At 38.8% G+C, this 18,389-nt stretch overlaps 1 protein-coding gene across 1 annotated transcript in view; it reads right to left on the bottom strand.

The window, feature by feature from the left end:
* The window catches only part of COL14A1 (collagen type XIV alpha 1 chain), a 156,673-nt gene that overhangs the window by 79,139 nt on the left and 59,145 nt on the right, over nt 1–18,389 (bottom strand). The window contains exons 12-19 of the mRNA XM_089518391.1: nt 16,533–16,662; nt 13,800–13,939; nt 11,918–12,044; nt 10,236–10,375; nt 8,201–8,333; nt 6,490–6,561; nt 6,130–6,281; nt 37–166 (exon numbers count right to left, since the gene is read on the bottom strand). Coding sequence (XP_089374517.1) covers nt 37–166; nt 6,130–6,281; nt 6,490–6,561; nt 8,201–8,333; nt 10,236–10,375; nt 11,918–12,044; nt 13,800–13,939; nt 16,533–16,662 — 1,024 coding nt within the window. The remainder of the gene's footprint in view (nt 1–36; nt 167–6,129; nt 6,282–6,489; nt 6,562–8,200; nt 8,334–10,235; nt 10,376–11,917; nt 12,045–13,799; nt 13,940–16,532; nt 16,663–18,389) is intronic.

The raw sequence follows: 18,389 nt of genomic DNA, 5'->3' as shown, positions 1-18,389 counted from the left end.
GTGACCTCCATGCAAAGAGAAAATCTTTATACTCACAAGTTTTTCCTGGAACTGACAAGCTGGCACCTTCTCCATCAGAATAGATAGGAGTGACCATAATTTTATATTCAGTGTCTGAAAGCAGAGGCTGAAGAAGCAAATTGTTTTGCCTTCCAGGGACCATTACCTGTACAGGTTGGGGGGAATGACAAAAGAAGTAAGAGTGACAATCATCTGTGGTCCCACCTCCATCTCAGTCTTTAGGACTGGCACAATATCATATCATATATTTTTTTCTATTCCAGTGTTCAACAATACATATGAAAATGTTATACCCCTTTGCCTCATAGAACCAGAGATGAGCCATGACTTCTGAATTTAAATCAGAGGTGAAAGATTTTCACATGTGAAGTTATACATTCTTCTGTATAGGCATTCAACATCATTACATCATCAATCATCATCATCATGTTCTTGCAGTATTATTACACTGCAGATTTATATTGTGGGATGTTCAACAGCTCCTTAATGAATCTGAGGAATTATTGTTTGATGGGAGGACTGAGGAATCTGTTAGACATACCAAATTCACAAAACTACAGATCATAGCATTTTTGGACAGAGAATTGTTATTAAAACAGGTGTGTTTGTACTTTTGATATAACCAAGGTGTTTTGTCCCTATTGCATGATTTAATTTTACCTTGACACAAATGACTTGAATCTTGCATACTGTGTAAAACAGCATATTGTAATAATGAATAATGAATGAGAGACCTCCAAGATTCCTGGTCATTAGCAGCCCTGCTCAGGACTTGCAAACTCAAGGCCATGGCTACATCTATTGAGTCAGTTTTAAAATGACGCACGGTTAATAGATAGAAGTGAATACAGTAGAAAAGCAGAATAGTCCAAAATCAGAAGAAGACTAAATGGTTGAAAATGGAAATATATGGAAATGCATACAACATGCACAATCAGTTGTGGGACAAGGCAATGTTTGGGAGGTTGGAGTCTAGCAATACAGTACTCCTCTAAACTATATTTGCCAATACTAATGAATACAGTGGAATGAAAAGAAAAAAATAATTTGGATTTGGGTATTAGAAATTTTAAACTAGACGTTCTCAAACAGTGTTCCAGGACAAAATGGGCTCTTTATGAAACAAAAGGAATTATATAGTATAGGACAAGTAATATCAGTTCCAGCATTCTATCCATATAGTGGTCAACCACATACTCTCTAATATTTCACAGATGGAAACAAATATATGTGGCCAAGCAATATCAAAGTGAAGTCAAAATGGCAGAAGTTAATAAGGAAAAACAGACAAACTAGGAAAGGCTGCAGCTGTTTGCTTTTGTTTGAACCTCCTGCAAAAGGCAAGACTCCAACCCCTCCTCTCCTCTTTCTCCACTGAGTACTATCAGAAGACTAACCATCCATGGATTAGAGCATCCATGGATGGCCGTGCCCCAATATCATCAATGGCAGTGCATATGTGGTCAAAGCACACATCACATGTCCATTGACAGTAATGAGACTTGAGGTCCCATGCTTTTTATGATCCAAGGAGCAGTCCAGAACTGAAAGTCCACCGATATGGAGGGCTGATTATAAACTGAATTAATTGAGTACAAACTACTTTTGCACTTTGAATTCAGTCAGTAGCAACTGAAGTAAACTACAGGATAAAGAAGGAGGAAGAGAGAGAAACTGGGACATTTTAAAAGCTATTGAAAAGGTGTGAAGACAGGAAATTAATTGGGACAGTCCCTGCCACATCAGAACAGTTTGACAGTTGGCAACCAGGTGTCTATGGGACACTAACCAGTAGGGCATGAATGTAACTACATCTTTGGTCTCATATTTCCCAGCAACTTGTATACAGAAGCTTTCTGCCGAAGATACTGGAGATGATGTGATGTTGTTGTTGTTGTTGTTGCTGCTGCTGCTGCTGCTGCTATTAATTTGTTTATACTTCACCTTTCCCCAAGACCTAAGGCAAAATATAGCTCTAAACCATAATGAAAACCTCCTTGAAGTGTCTCAAGTGTATAGAGATGACAAGATCAATAACAGTATGTAGGCTGGCCAGAAAGTCAGCTTGTTCAACTTTACCAATCTTTCTCTGCAATGGATAGCCAGAGGTGAGTGCTAAGTGCATTTTTGGGGCCTATCCTCTGTTTATGTCAGGGTGATGATGAGGCTGAAAAGGCAGCCAAAAGCAACCACTATGAAGCTCTAGAACACAGCAGAATAATCCTTTACAAGTAAAGGGTTTCATGGCACGCAGTCAGGGTTTACAGGCATCCAAGAAGATGACATGGAAAGTATCTGCTGAAGGTAGAACTTGAAAAACATCTGCTCTGAGAGATGACAAGAATGCAAAGCTGTATCATATGTGACTGTCAAAAAGATGAAGCAAAGCTCAAACCTCCAGCATTTTATTGAACTGATTTTGAGTTCCTGTCATTAATGCAAATGCTTGGCAACATTCAGTGTAACCACAGGAACAGCCACAGCTGCTCAGAGTATCTTACTTTGGGATATTATACATCTGGAGCACAGCAATACATTTTAGAACCAAACAATGAGTGCATACTGGCCTGAAGCCATACTGAGTAGAGAGGAAAAAACAGGAATTTCACCTTTTCAAATATTGCAAGTATCTCTGGTCATCACCACCATCCACAAATCAATGGACTTCTGCTATTTAGAAAGGCCACACAGAAGAATCTCTACAGCAGGAATGGGCACCTCTGGCCCTCTAGATGTTGCTGGATTGCAGCTTGCATCAGCCGTGAGAGATGATAGGATTTAAAACTTAACATTGGGAAGCCCAAATGTGGTCCACCCTTTTTCTACAGCTTATTCAGAGAGACATTAAACCTGAGTCCAGGCTAGATTAATTCACACTGCTAATGGAAGGTCACATAATTAAATATTTATTTTTGTTGCTCCCAACACAATGTGTGATTGCGAACAAACTTTTTAAAAGGGGTGTTTATTTTTGCAGCCCAGGAGGAATCCACAGTACCACTGCTTTGATGTAAAAGAAAGCATTAAAACACTCTCTACCAAAACTTCATAAAAGTTTCATGAAAGAAATGGAAGTGAAAAGGCCAACAGCTTGCAGGGAAAAACTGTCAATTAATCTTCCTTTCTGACATTTTTATTGATAGAGAAATACAGGTGCAATTAAAAAGACAGACTGCAAGAAGCAACATGAAACAACATTCTGTCAAAGAAGCAGTGAAAAAAATCCTTTGTCATTAACCATAGAATGAAAACTCCATTTGAATACAGAATGATAGCAAACAAATCTAAGCAAATTACCCTGATGTTCACAGTGGGAGAAAAAGCTCACGTTATACAATTGGCTCTGTTTTTATAAATGCAACAGTACTGAGATTTTCAAAACTGACTTTTTTTGGAACAACCATCACCAGAAATTTTTAGAATTCTATTCTTGCCAAGGCCCCAATCCTGGGACTCTTCAATAATTCACAAATTACTGATAGTCAATTATGAAGATTATGAAACAGTTTATGGAAGGAGGCAACTGCTAAGATACATAGGCCTGCATATTTAAATTTTAGTTAGGTGGTCCCTAAACTGTGCCCTTCAAGGGATTTTGGACTCTATTTCCCAGAAGCCTCAGCTATGTTGGCCAATAGTCAGGGATCCTGGGAGCTGAAGTCCAAAATCCCCTAAACAGCAAAGTTTGGGGACCAATGTATATAGTTTATCCTTACTTTATAGCTTTCCACTGAGAATTGCTTTCCTCAATTTATCTTCTAGGCCAGTGGTCCTCAGACCTTTTACCCTTGAGACTGCTGCTTACTCTACATGCAGATGTTGTGCCCTCCCACTCAATGTAGGATATGAATAAAAATATTTTATTTAGTGTGCGTTATTTCATTCCCATGTTCATGTATATTCATAATTTAATATTTATAATGAAATAACAATATTCAAATTAGAAAAGTTTTATTTAAGCAAATATTTAACTCAATAATATTTAACTGAATGCATGTGTAAACTTTATACATAAAAATGTTTTGGAAGAGGACAAGGTATCAGGGCTTCCAAGTCTCATTCTCCCTTGAACAACCCCTTTCGGAGTGCCACCCCACCATTTAAGAACCACTGTTCTAGGCCTAACAATGACATATATACAAGAGTATGAAAAAGCTAGCTTGGGAGCTATAACTTCAAACATACACAACCAGAATGATCACTGGCTCTCCTGACATGTACATGGCATTACCTCCGTCTATCATCTTTTAATCTCCTCCTTAAAACTATGAGGACTTTGACTTCATCCATTCATTCTCATGCCAGCTGTAACCAAGTTTAAGTAGACCTAGGTCCAAAACACACTGCAGAAATAATCCAGTTTGAGACTGCTTTAACTGCTGTGACTCAGTGCTACAGAATCCTGGGAACTGTAGTTTATTGTGGCACCACAGCTCTCTAACAAAGAAGGCTAAATGTCTCCCAAAATTACAGTTCCCAGGGTTTCCTAGCACTGAGCCAGGGCAGTTAAAGCAGTCTCAAACTGGATTATTTTTGCAGTGTGTTTTAAACCTTAGTTAGTAGTTCTCACCTTCATCTTTGGTACCTCTTGTCTGTGGACCAAAGATACCGAACTGCATATGATTTCAACTGATATTAATGGGAGCTTTCCTACTAATGCGATCACTGTATCCAATCTGGAACAGTAGGGAGCAAAGCTCAATCACCACTATCCCCATGTCAAAGACCAAAGTCCCAATCTGGGTCAGGATACATGTCATATCTGTCAAATAATAATTTTCTGCAAGGTCACATGGCAATAACCAGATTCTGTTCCCTCTGCTGTCTTGTAATTGTTTGTTTGATCCAGATTATCTGAAAGCCTGTATTTCACCAAATGAATTTGCCTCTCAGTCTTATAATTCAAAGATATAGCTGTGTTAGTCTGTAGAATCAGTATGTAGAGAGATCTTGTAGCACCTCTGAGACTAACTGAAAGAAGTTGGCAGCATTAGCTTCTGTAGACTTCACTCTACTTTCTCAGATGCTTCTGAGGCAATGCTTCTGAAAGAATCTGAAGCCGTAGACTGAAGTCTACACTTATTTCTTTCCGTTAGTCTCAAAGGTGCTACACAATCTCTCTGTGTCTTATCATTTTTAAGAGAGGGCTTTCTCCATCTCACCATCCTCACAGGCTCATCTGGTAAAGACATGGGAGAGAGCCTTCTCAGTGGCTGCTCCTAGCCTATGGAACTCTCTTCCAAGAGAAGCGTGGTTGGCCCCTTCTCTGCTCTCTTTCCATCAACAGGCAAAGGCCTGCACCCTGAACTGACTGGGGTAGAGAGATATGCAAAAGTGTGCTAATCTTAATATGTAACATGTGTTTTATGCTTTTTAGTTGTTTTTAAATTAATGTCTTAAAAGTTGTGTCTTAATGGAATTGTTTTAATGTGTTACATACTGATTTAGCTCGCTTTGTCTTAACTCATACTGTCAGCTGCCTTGAGTCTAATTTTGGGGAAAAGGAGGTATATAAATCAAAACATATCATTCAATATTTCATTTCACTGACTGGGGGTTTGCCTATGGGGCTCCTTCCAACTCTATGATTCTAAATTGCGGATTCCTTGAGGACAGAGCCCTATTAAATATTTGTTTTTGAAAGTACAAAATGCTGCATACACTTTGCTGTGCTATGTGCACAGAATACATACATATATGCACATAAAATTTAAACCTATTTATTTATTTATTTATTTATTTATTTATCAATCATATTTCTGGTATTTCTATTTCTATAAACCACCCATTCCAAAAGGGCTCCTGAGGTGATGAAAAAATAAAAGCAAATTAATATAGAGGCAAAAACATTTTTAAAACACATTAAAATACTCTTTAAAAAACTCTAAAAAGCAGTCTAAAAGCAATCATAGAATCCAGTTTTAAAATAGTTATAACAGCATTTCAGACACTGAATACCATGCAGAACTGCAGTGTGATATACCTCTACTATACACCAAGTAACTGTTAGCATATACTCATTGTAGGGTGTGAAGAATCCACATATGAGTTTTATTATGAAAATATATTTGAAAGCCCAACTGGTGCCATATAAAAACTAATACTAACCATTCTTACTGCTTCCTCACCCCGATCACCTCTGGCAGTGAGATATGTCACCCTGAATTGACGAACATTGTAATCTGTAATATCCCATTTCACCCTCAAGCTTGAGGTAGTTTCTTCATCTATAATGAGATTTCTTATTCCGGTTCGAAAGACTGAAACAATATGAAACATTTTAAATTTGATTAAAAATGTTTAAATCCTACATTATAACAATTGTTTGAAGATCATTCTGTTACTATCAACAACTGCCTTTAAAAAACCCTCAGGTTTATTAATCCCCAAACAATAAAATATTAATATTTGTTCACAGTAATATTCAACAATTCAGTGTAGTTGTAATAGTTTTATATATTTTTATACCTGCTGTTGTAGGCTGGAAGGTTGTTGTGCTCGTAGTGGTTAGCGTGGTCATTTCAGTAGTCATCACTTCAACTGGGGGGGAAATGATAAATTCCTTTCATACAAAATTTCATTTCATTTAGCACCAGTATTTACAAGGCTCCCATCTACAGGATACAGCCTTGCAAACAAAACACCTGATTCCAGGAGCTAATTTAAATAGAAAGGACGAAAGAACACAAATGCTACTTCTTTCATCCAACACAAGCAGGTCTCCTCACTACAACTTGCTTAGGACTTAAACCAAATGGCCATTGGCATTTTAATTAATTCATTGTAAGAGAGTCGATGTAGTATAGGGGTTTAAATGTTAGACTAGAACTCCGAAAAACAACTCTGAAAGTTAGTTAAACATTTTTTTAAAAATTGTTTTAAAACTGATTATTTTTTCCCATTAAATGCTTACAAGGGTATTTCTGAACAACGAATAATGATTCTTGTAACTTTAATTCATTACTGGTCATTTTTAATAACTTTAAATGATATTTTAAAATTAACACTGAAAGATTTTCATGAAAGAATTAGCAAATTAATCAATGATTTCTTTATTGTCAAGCAGTTAATATATGTATCTTTTTTCAATTTTAATATGTTAATTATAAAGGCTCTGGCACCACTTACCATTATTTAGTTATTTATTAAAATATAAAACTTATATGATAAGATGTAATAAAAATATTCATCATGAAATACAAGGAAATATCCATAATACAGAATATCCCATCTGGAACAGGAGCAATGACATGGTAATACTATATATTAGATAGTTCACGCAATGGAAATGACTATGAATGGAATTATTGTTTGATTAGTGTTCTTAATTATTGGTTGAACCAGTGTGATTTTTATATGAGTTTAATAGAGTTCAACTCAGCATCTGTTTTTGATGTCAAGGATTACCTTGGAACATAGGAAACAGGAATAGCAACAAATGCACTCAAACAGGTGCAGAATGATCATCATCAAGCAGTGGTGGCTGGTGGCTCTCATGTTTTATAAGCACTGTTCAAGGTGCTAGGTTCAATACCTTGGACAGAGCTTTTAAACCTAGTGAAAACCTGGGATGGATTCACTAACATTAAGACCCATCAGCTGCCACTAAGACCAAATAACAGAAAATATCCTTATATGGGATTAGGGGCAAGAGGTTCCAGGCAGTGGTGGCCCTGCGCTAGGCATCACCCAGCATGTGTGTGGGGGCTTCTGGGGGCAGGGCCAAAAGGGCACACCCCCTTACTTTGTTGCCGGGTGCCATTTTACACATGAGTAAAACAGTGTCCAGCAGGGAGCACTCTGCCCTCCCTTCCAGTGGCATCTCTGCACCGGATGTCAGCAGGGGGGGTGGGGGCGGAGGGCATGTGCTACCTGTGCTGTCCTGCTCTTTTCCTAATGAAGAAAAGGATGGAACAGTGCAGGGTGGAGTTGGAGTGTGTGCAGGAGAGTGCGAGGATAGTACAGTGATGGAAGCGCATACGGGGATGCATGGGGGGGAGGGTCTGACTAGGTGACACCCCCTTCTGTGGTATCTCCCAGTGTGAGCCACACCACTGCACCACAGCAGCACCCAGTGACTCCACTGGTTCCTGGTAAGGCAGATCTATGCTATGCAATTTCTTTCTGTATACAATAAGTACAAGGGAGTGGGGAGAGAAAATAATATTTCCTGTCTTACGTGTAGTCCCAAGAACAGCCACAACATCACTTTCACTCTCATCATCAAAGATGGCTACCAAGGACACTTCATACTCTGTGCTGGGTAGCAAGCCTTCGATGTCGTGTGTGTCCACCTCTCCACTTAAGACAATCTTAAACATTGGATAAAAAGACAGGTTATCTGTCTCAGCTCAATTTAGAGAAGGAAAAGAGAAAGACAATTACACTCAAAAGAATGACATGCGAAATTCCCTCTTGAAGCTATAATATTCATAATTCCCTAGCAAGCATGCTGGATGAGAGTATTCTGGGACTTGCAGTCCTGAAAAAGTAATATTTCAAAGCAAAGTTACAGTAGTTATAGTAAAGAGTAAGTATACCTTGTGATACGTGTCAAACTACCCATCAGCCATTTATGCATGCCAAAGCCGTTGATAAACATTTGCAGTTCTTTGTGTCTTTACCAAAATACAACTATAAAAATCAGTGCAACCAAATGTGAGAAGATAACTGAATACAGTGTGCTCTTGGTATCTGCTGGGGTTTAGTTCCATGCCCCTCCATGGATACCAAAATCCATGGATGCTCAAGTCCCATTAAGTGCAATGGTGTATCAAAATGATGTCACTTATATAAAATGGCAAAATCAAAGTTTGTTTTTTGAAAATTATACTTTTTTGAATATTTTCAAACCATTGGTGTTTTATTTCATGGATGAAGAATTTGTGGATATGGACAGCCATCTGTAATTTGTTTCATTTATGTAATTTATTAAGTGGACTTCAAAGCACCCTGTATTCATTCCCCCACTTTTTCATTTTCTAACACTTTCCCCCTTTTTCAAAGTGATCTATGAAGGAGAAGAAAGCAAGAAAGAGCCTCATTTCCATTCCTTATTGGGCATGCCCAAACCTTTAGATGTATAATACTTGTCTGGATATGCCCTTTTTATTCCATGATGTACTAGGCAGTCACATAATGCAGATGAGATGAAAAGCTTGTAATTTAAGGATATCTATCAGCTGTGATGGGGTGAGCTCCTGTCACCAGTCCCAGCTTCTGCAAACCTAGCCATTCAAAAGCATGCAAATGCAAGTAAATAGATAGATACCACTTGTCAATGGAAAGGTAAGAACATTTGGTGGAGTCATGCTGGCCACATGACCACTAGAGCAGTCCTTGGGCAACGCTGGCTCTTTGACTTAGATACAGAGATGAGCACCACCCCCTACAGTTGGTTACGACTAGACATTCATGTCAAGGGACTACCTTTACTTTTTTATCAGCCAGTACTGGTTTCTTTACTAAGGAACCAATGTTAAGCTTCCAGAGAAGTACAGGATTCCTTCTGTACTCCTATTTAAGGCTTCAGCCTACCAGTACTCTTACAGGGCACTCTATTCCATTCCCCCTCTCATGGTTTTCCATTCTTCCTCCTTCTCAGCAGGTTTTGTATGGTCACTGAGCAGACTCCGTCCACAATGAGTTGGCTCCCCTAACCACACTCTGTGTTTTTCTCCCCTGTACAGTTTGTTGTTCTTCTGCAAACCCACCTTTATTCATGTATTCCTTTTACTAAATGACATCATTTACAATTCATCTGGTGCTTCCCTTACGGAATTTTTCTAGCCTCCTAATATGTCCTTGTTCTGCATGGGTGGCACCTTATCACTGGGTGGGATTACAAAAATCCCTGTGCACTTTTTCACATTTTAAGACTTTGTTTTCACAGAGGTTTGTTTGTAGAAAATAATTGCATAAATCCAGTCATCAGTTTCAGATTTTAGTTATATTTTGTGGAAATGCCAGTGTTTTTTGTTTTTGTTTTATTTTGCTATTGCTGATGATGATGTCGAGAAGGGGAGGAAGGATTGCTTTTTTAACTCTTGGATGGAAAAAAAAAAGTCTTGCAACAGCATGCTGAGATGCCATTTCTTTCTGAGGATAAGAATGTTAATCAACATTCTTTACACCATCTAGCATAATGATCCATACTTACAGAATAAATTTGCTACAAGTATACATGACAACAGATGAGAATCAAGAACCTTCACCTCTTCGGTTTCTTCCCCTCCTAAGGGAATCCATGCTAGTCGATAAAGCGCTACATCAGAGGATGGCGGCTTCCAGCTGACTCTAAAACTATCTGTTGATACGTCATGTATTTCCAAATACTGTGGTGATGGAACTTTTTCTGCAGAACAATATAACACAGGGGGTCAAATAAGGATGCTAGGTCTTCTTGGAATTCTTCCAAGAAGAGTTAATAGTATTATAAACAAGGCACATGGATCATCTCCAGGTGGTATCATAACATCTTTTCAAAATAAAAAGAATGCCCCTAAAATATATTATTAATGTGTTCTGTTATCTGTTACTCAAGAGAAATGGGTTACAGCATGAGTAACATTTTACTGATGAAAAATGCTGAAGGCACATTCCCACAGACAAAACTTTGGTTGGGATCCAAGCCTTTGTTTTCAGATAGTATACAAGCACATCACTGCAGACATTATCTTTACAGTTGCATTCCCTTTGCAGAAAGAAGAGAATGCATCTCTCTGATGACAATTTCACTGATATATATATATATATATATATATATTAAAAACTGCTCATTCAATCTGGCATATAGAATCACAGAATCAGAGCATTGGAAGAGGTCCCATTGATCATTGGGTCCAGCTCTCTGCTTAATGCAGGATCTCCAGCTAAAGGATCCCCAGAAAGTAGCTCTCCTGCCTCTTTTTGAAGACATCCAGAGGAGACCCCAGCACTTCTCTGGGCAATTGGTTCCATTGCCAAACTGCAATGTTCAATCAAAATTTACTCTCCTGTAACTTAAAACCAATCAACTTGGTCCTACCATCTGGGGCAGCAGAGAACAAGCCTGCACCCTCCTCTGTGTAGCAGCCTTTGAGACATTTAAAGAGTACAATCATGTATTCTTTTTCTGTATCAGCATACCTCTCATTATATATTTGGTTTCCATACCTCTAACCATCCTTATTGCACTTTTCTGAACCTGCCCCAACTTGTCTATATCCTTCTTAAAATGAGACACATAGAACTGGACACAGTAGTCCAAATGAGGCCAAACCAGAATATCCTTTTGGTTGAACAAAGGGATTTTAATTCATCAATTTGATTAATTAACTAAACTTTACTTCCAAAAACCAACTCTCAACTCCTCTTTCAGCATTGTTTGCAGTGCATTGTTATTAGTTGTGTTTTGCTTATTTCTTCCTTTAAAAAAAAAAAAGAGCAAGAAAGAAGGGTAGGAAAACAGAACTATTCTAAATGATTTTCCTGTTTCCTTTTTGGCAAAAGAAATGTTCAAAGGTTCTAATTCATTACAAAATTGTATCCAAAATCAATGCAATTAAAATTCCGAAAGGTAACATTGCTTAGAGATGGTGAATAGTTAGCTTAATCTATATAACTTGTTCAGTGAACTGGCAGAATATAATTTGCCTTCTGTCCTCCTGTATTTAAATTTCTCTCTCTTTCTGTTTGTAGCCATAGTTAGAAAATACTAGATAAAATGCTCCATTTGCATTTGTTTTAAGTTTAATCAACATAAAGCTTCCAAACTGCCAAGTGAATGAAAAGTAGGGATTTACGCTCTTTTTTCCTTTAAACAAATAATAACAGGAGAAGATGGTTGCAATGACATTATTTTTGAGTAAAGCAAAGGAAATACTTGCAAAACTTTCAGAAATACAGCCGAACTTACTTGTGGTGAAACTGCCTGTAAGCGGCTCAGATTGTCCCTCATCATAGAGAGAGAAAATAGCAACAGTATATTCTGTGAGAGATGTTAGACTCTTCAGAGTGTGTGTTGAAACACGACCAACCTCTTCCTGTAGAATAAAAGGAGGGGAGTATTAGAATTGATGTGATGAGTCCCAAGGCAAATTAAGAAAGCTTGCACAATTTTACATCAGGATGCAAGAGACAGGCTTGTTTTGAGCTGGTGTTGGGCTAGGGGTTTTCTGACAATTGAAGAATGAATCCTGGATTGAATCTCAGGATGCAACCTTCAGTGGCTTACCAAGAGCATCATCTCAACAGGAAAGAACATATCGGCCTGTTACAGACTGCCAAAATAAAGCTGCTTCGGGTCTCTTTGAAGGTATGCTGTTTAAATGATGCGTGCACCCTAAGAATCCGGAAGCTGCACCAAAGCTGCACTCCAGTGCTTAGGAATGGAGTGTGGCTTTGGCGCGACCTCTGGACTCTTAGGACCCATGCATCATTGAAATAGCATACCTCCAAAGAGACCCGAAGCAGCTTTATTTTGGCAGTCTGTAACAGGCCATCATTTCCTTCCCCTTGGCTATAGAGAACACATACATACATCCTATTCCTGCCTTTCACACACCATCAGATACTGCCTACTGAACTAGACCACCTGGGCTTGAAAAGAAAGAGACTACTTAACAGGGAATGTTGGGAAGGGGGAAAATCCTGGACAAAATGGAATTTTGGTTTAAGAGCCAAAGAACTGCTCCATAATTTTCTATGGAAAAGACTATCCTATCTTCACCTGCAGCCCTAAAGGCTGGCAATGAGCAGAAGAGAAAACTGGCAGTGCTAGCAAAAAAACAAGGCTGGACTCTGGGGGGAAAAGAAATACAGGGTAGGACTTGTACACTTTAAAAGCTATTTAACATGTTTATCAATATAATATATTTTACTCCACTGTATCAGTTATGGGGAGTAAGAAAATTGTTGAGGGCCTCTGTAAAACATACACATGGAAGTGTATTAAAGATGGATGGGAGAGCTGACTGGGAAACTCCAAAAGAAAGTGGTGAAAATGTTGGCAGGGAAACCAAGAAACTCCAGTTCAAACTTTTTCTTTATTTCTTGCTAAGAGAGAGATCATCTGCCAAAGGCAATGATACTACTCTTCCACTCCTTAACCAGACATCCAAAATCTATAAGCACAGCCCTCTTCAGACACCACGTGGCCCAAACCCCCGTTCTGGTGTGAACAGTCCAGTATATTCAACAACAGAACTGGGGGAATAACACTGTTAACACACATTAAAATACCTTAGCTCTTATTCCAGATCTTCTAGGAAGACCTGGAGCTTTTTGTTTCATTGGAGCATCTGTTTGCACAGTCCGTCTGTCACCAGTTGCTTGCTCTGAGGTCAGAATGAGGCATGCATCTATGCGATCATCATTGGGTGCTTGATTCTGGCCTCAGAAGTGACCAACCTGCAGTGGATATGCCAGGTGGCTTTTACACAGAGTGTAAAATTACCAAATCACAAGCCTGCCCAAAAAGTGGGAGCATGGTTGTTTGTTTTTAGGACCTGAATATATATATACACACAAAAACAGTATGTAAGCAGGTTCACAAAAAATCTGACCAAATAGGGAAAGAGGTCAGGAGGTCTTGTGCAGTGGGATATGTGCATGTTTCTCTATGAATGGCATTTGTCAAACTTCTGGGGCTGGAACCATCTTCAGCCAGAGGACAGTCACTAAATCTGATGATCGTCATACATATTACAGGCAGCTCACAAACAGCACAGAGATTAATTCATAATATATCCATTCCTAATTTTCTTAAGCTTCCAATTTTTTAAAAAAAGTCTTCTTACCTCATTGGTTTCTGTTCCATCTGTCTTAACATACATAATGCGATATCCCTTCACTTTTTTAGGAGCAGGATCCCACGTTAATTTAGCTGAGCTGTGTCCAACATTTGAAAATTTCAGATTCCGCGGTGGACTTAATGGCACTTCAAAAAGTGGATGAAAGTTCAAATTGTGAAAATGTTCTCATTTCTTTTTCTTGCTGTCTTTTTTTTCCCTTTCTTTTTTCAGTAGCTCTTGAACATCAACACAAGCAGTTCTAAAGGAATCCCCTTATTGCTTTTAAGCTAAATTAGGTACAATTGGTTTTAATGCCCTGAGCCAATTGGCTTTAGTGGATCCAAGGAATCATTCCAACATTGGTATGTAAATAAACTTGTAGAAATGTGTGTGCTTCAAAAATACATAGGTTTCATGGCTTTTGTTACCATTCACCCAGATTTTCTTGCACAGTGCTATGTGAAAGATCATACATTTCATAGTACCCTTGTTTTTAGTGATATGTGAATAAAGGAAGACAAGTCACTCAGGAATGCTCTTTTTCATGAAGGATATTTGTTTTTAAATGCTGGGCTCTTGTTATACAAGTGTATACAAAACACTGCTTTCTTCTTAGATATATCCCATCTTTTAGTTCTGCTACTACATGTTAAGGAGAATACATAATTTTCAGTCAGAAAGTTTGCTTCCCTTCAAAATATATGCCAGCTGGGGAAACTCCGGTTTTAGACACAGTTCTTTAGGAACCTTTTCAGTGGAAGTCCTGCCAAAATGAATATGTTGCTTAGCACAAAACATAAAAGATAATGCAGGAGATCTTTCCAGTGGAATTATGCCTATGGTGGAGTTGTATGTATGCATGCATATGTGTGTGGGAGGGGTTGCACTGGGGAACCCCAAGCCAATTTCCAGCTAAAGATAAAGATGTGTTTCTCTCCTATTCTATGTACAGAAGGCAAATAGACTAGCAGCTGAATAAACTTCAACACCATAGTGGCATTGGCACACTGTCTGCCATGATACCTGAAAGCAGCTGACTAGCTGGGGAGACAGGAACAAGAGTACAGAAGGCCCTCTATATTCGCTGGAGTTAGGGGCATAGCTGCAAATAAAAACAACTATAGTTTTTTTGTGGTTTTTTTCAGGCTATGTGTTCATGTTCTGGAAGAGTTTATTCCTCATGTTTTGCCAGCACTAAGTTGCCAGCATCTGTGGCTGGCATCTACAGAGAATGGAAGTGAGCGGGGTATATATACTGTGTGACACTTTGTAGAGAGAAAGTGATTTAACATGTTAATCTGTGTGTTGGTCTGTTGTTGAATGGCAAGGTCTCAGGGTACAGTGGACCCTTGTTATACTCTGGGGTTTGGTTCCAAGATCCCACGTGTATAATAAAATCTGTGTATGCTGTATATAATGACATAGCAAAATGGTGTCCCTTATTTAAAAAATGGAAAATCAAGGTTTGATATCTGAAATTTATACTTTTTTGAAACATTTTCAAACTGTGGATGCTTGAATCCGTGTATAAAAAAAATCAGTGTATAAGAAGGGCTGACTGTATCTATTTAATTAGTGATTGATTGTGTGCTGGGAAAACTCCCTGACCCTGGGTGGTTTTCACATGCATAGGCTGGGTTTTGATTTTGGTGTTTTTCAGAACTGGTAGCCAAATTTTGTTTACTTTAACAGTTTCTTCTTTCCTGTTGAAGTTGTCTAGGTGTTTGTGGATTTCAATGGCTTCCCTGTGCATTCTGACCTGATAGTTGTTCAACTTCACACGCACACACACAAAAACCACTACTTTTTTTACCTGAGAGACCATCTCTCTAGGAATCTCTAGGTCCTCCAGTACTGCTCTATGGTCAATATCTGCCAGAAGTTGACCATAGAATCATGCTGGAGGACCTACAAATGTCTAGATAAGTGTTTCCTCTAGTAATCTCTAGATTCTCCAGCACAAGTCTATGATTAATTTCCAGGAGAATTTCTCTGGAGAACCTAGGGATTCTTAGAGAGAACATATTAATCAAATCTGCAAATAATCAAAAACTGCAAAAGTCAAAGCTGTAAATGTGGAGGGCCAACTGTAGATCACAAAATGCTTGCTACTTTGTCCTGCAATGCCTAATTGCTGCTCTCTCCCAGCAGCTACAGCCAGGAGCACTGTATGCATGTCTTTCTCTGCCAAATCATCATGCCAGCCCTGTTATGTTTATGTAGACATGTAGAACTGTCATGTTTTTAGACTAAGGGATGTAAAAATACAAGTGGCAATTAAAACTCTGGGAATTAAAATGGGTGCTACCCCATTTTCCATTGCCTGAGGCAAAGTAAACATTTTGTAGGAAGGACAGAATTCACAGGAAAATTCAAAGACCTACTCTTGGAAACATATTAACTCTGTAAAACATCTTAGGGAATATTTGCTTCAAAACGCAATGGGAGTGGTAGTGAAGACATATTTAAAAAAATAATTTGGAGTAAAGGAAAACTTCTGAAGTGGCTCATACTATTCCATTTCTTGTAATCCATAGTAACCAAGATAGCTTCTCAGGAATATCCATATAAGCTATGAAATGTGGTGGTGGAATGAATGTTTCACATCAGCCATCCCTAAATTGTTCTTCTGAGAACAGTGTTTCTACACCAGAGTTGTAAATTTGAGAATAATTTTCAAACACACAAAGCCCTTGTAGAATTTTACTCCTGGGGCTCAGAAGGACATGAAGCACTTACATGTTGTTTCTTGTCCTGTAAGAGGATCACTTGCTTCTTCTCCAAACATTGCATAAACTGTAACTGTATATTCTGTATTTGGCAGCAGTCCCTCCAGCTCAATATCAGTTGCGCTTTCCCCAATTTTCATCTATGAACAAGACAAAGTGTCAGTTCACAAATAAAATGATCAAACAATAATAACAACAACAAAAACCTTTGTACAATGCAATTCTCCGCTCCTCATCTTGGAGGAGTCAAACCAAAATCCCTAAGCTATGGTAGCAGCCCATGTTCCTGTGTCTTGAAGCAGATGTTCAGTAAGAGATGTTTTTATCCATCTCGTTATTTATTTGTAGCTTCAAGACAAGCTTTAACATGTCTTAGAGGACTCTTTTTCAACAGCACAGAAGCAAAGACAGTTACAATGCCACTGTGGCAACCCTAAAAGGCATTACAATTCTGATACTTTTTTATACATTTAGTATTTCAAAAATGACAGAGTTCATTTTTGCCCATAAGTGACTGGCAGATACTTAGAAAATTGATCTAGCAGTACCCTCAGGTTGTGTACACTTAATTGAGTCCCCAAATCCAAGCCTGAAATGAGTCTAGGTAATCAATGTCATCCAAAAGTGCCAGCAACTTCCCAATCACAATTCTCTCAAGAATCTTCTCTGCAGAAGGTGTGTGTGCAACTAGATGGTATTCATGAAGGACATATTCCAGAGAATGTCATTGGAACACTGATCTTTCAAAACCAGTGCAAGCCTGTAGATGACATGTACTCCACTTAGTTCTAAATGTGGAAAATCTTTTTCTTGCCATGATTGAGCTACTATTTATTGACGCTCATCCAGCCCACCACTACATCCAGGCACTGTTATGCATCAGGTGTAGATGTGATAGTGAAACTGAGCTGGGTGTCATGAACACAGTGATTATTATTATTTTATTTTATTTTTTGTCTAGGGGCCTAAACAGACAGGCCAAAATAAAGCTGCTTTGGGTCACTTTGGAGGTATGCTGTTTAAATGATACATGCATTTTAAGTGGCCAGATGCTGCACCAAAGCTGTGCTCCAGTCTTTAAACTGGAGTGTGGCTTGGGCGTGGCTTCCAGCCTCTTAGGACACATGCATCATTTAAACAGCATACCTCCAAAGTGACCTGAAGCAACTTTATTTTGGCCTGTCTGTTCAGGCCCAATATCTCCTTACAATCATTCCCAATTGCTTTATACAGGTAGTTGCAATACTAAGGATATGAGGATTCTCTGTGGTACTCCATGGCACAGTTGGGAGGGACTGAGACACAGTCTTCCAGTTTCCTGGCACTGTTCTCTGGAACCTATACAGTGAACTACTGTCATCCCCACACCATTAAGCTTATCAGAAGGATACTGAAGCTGATGGAGTTTCTCAAGTGAGAGAAACAGGGTTGAACTCCCCCTGTCTCTCTCTCTTTAGGTCATCTATCAGAGCAACTAAGGGCAACTCAGTCCCAAAGCCAGGCCTGGACCCAGCCTGAAATGGGTCTTGATAACCGATATCATTCAACACTTCCTGTAACTACAGCACTGCATCTCTTTATACAGAACCTTCTTCTCCAAAAGGAGCATTTGCAACTGGTCAGTATTTGTCAAAGACCATGGAGTACAGAGTGGGCTATTTTAGGAGAACCACACCACTTCCCCTTTAAAAACATCAGACACTGCTCGCTTGGGTAAAGAAGAATTCACCACATCTTTGGACCTCCCTGCCAAACCAATTAGGCTAGCTTTTTATCAGCCATGAAGGTGCAAACATCAAGAAGGCATGTGGTTGAACACATTGCTGTGTGCACTCTGCCTACATCCTGACAACACTGAAACTGAAGT

This window comes from Sceloporus occidentalis, unplaced genomic scaffold (genome assembly GCF_023333645.1).
Source record: "Sceloporus occidentalis isolate IW3139 unplaced genomic scaffold, rSceOcc1.0.p SCAF_3, whole genome shotgun sequence".
Classification (NCBI taxonomy): domain Eukaryota; kingdom Metazoa; phylum Chordata; class Lepidosauria; order Squamata; family Phrynosomatidae; genus Sceloporus; species Sceloporus occidentalis.
Note: the sequence above shows the minus strand (reverse complement) of the source record. Positions and strands in the feature narration are given on the sequence as shown.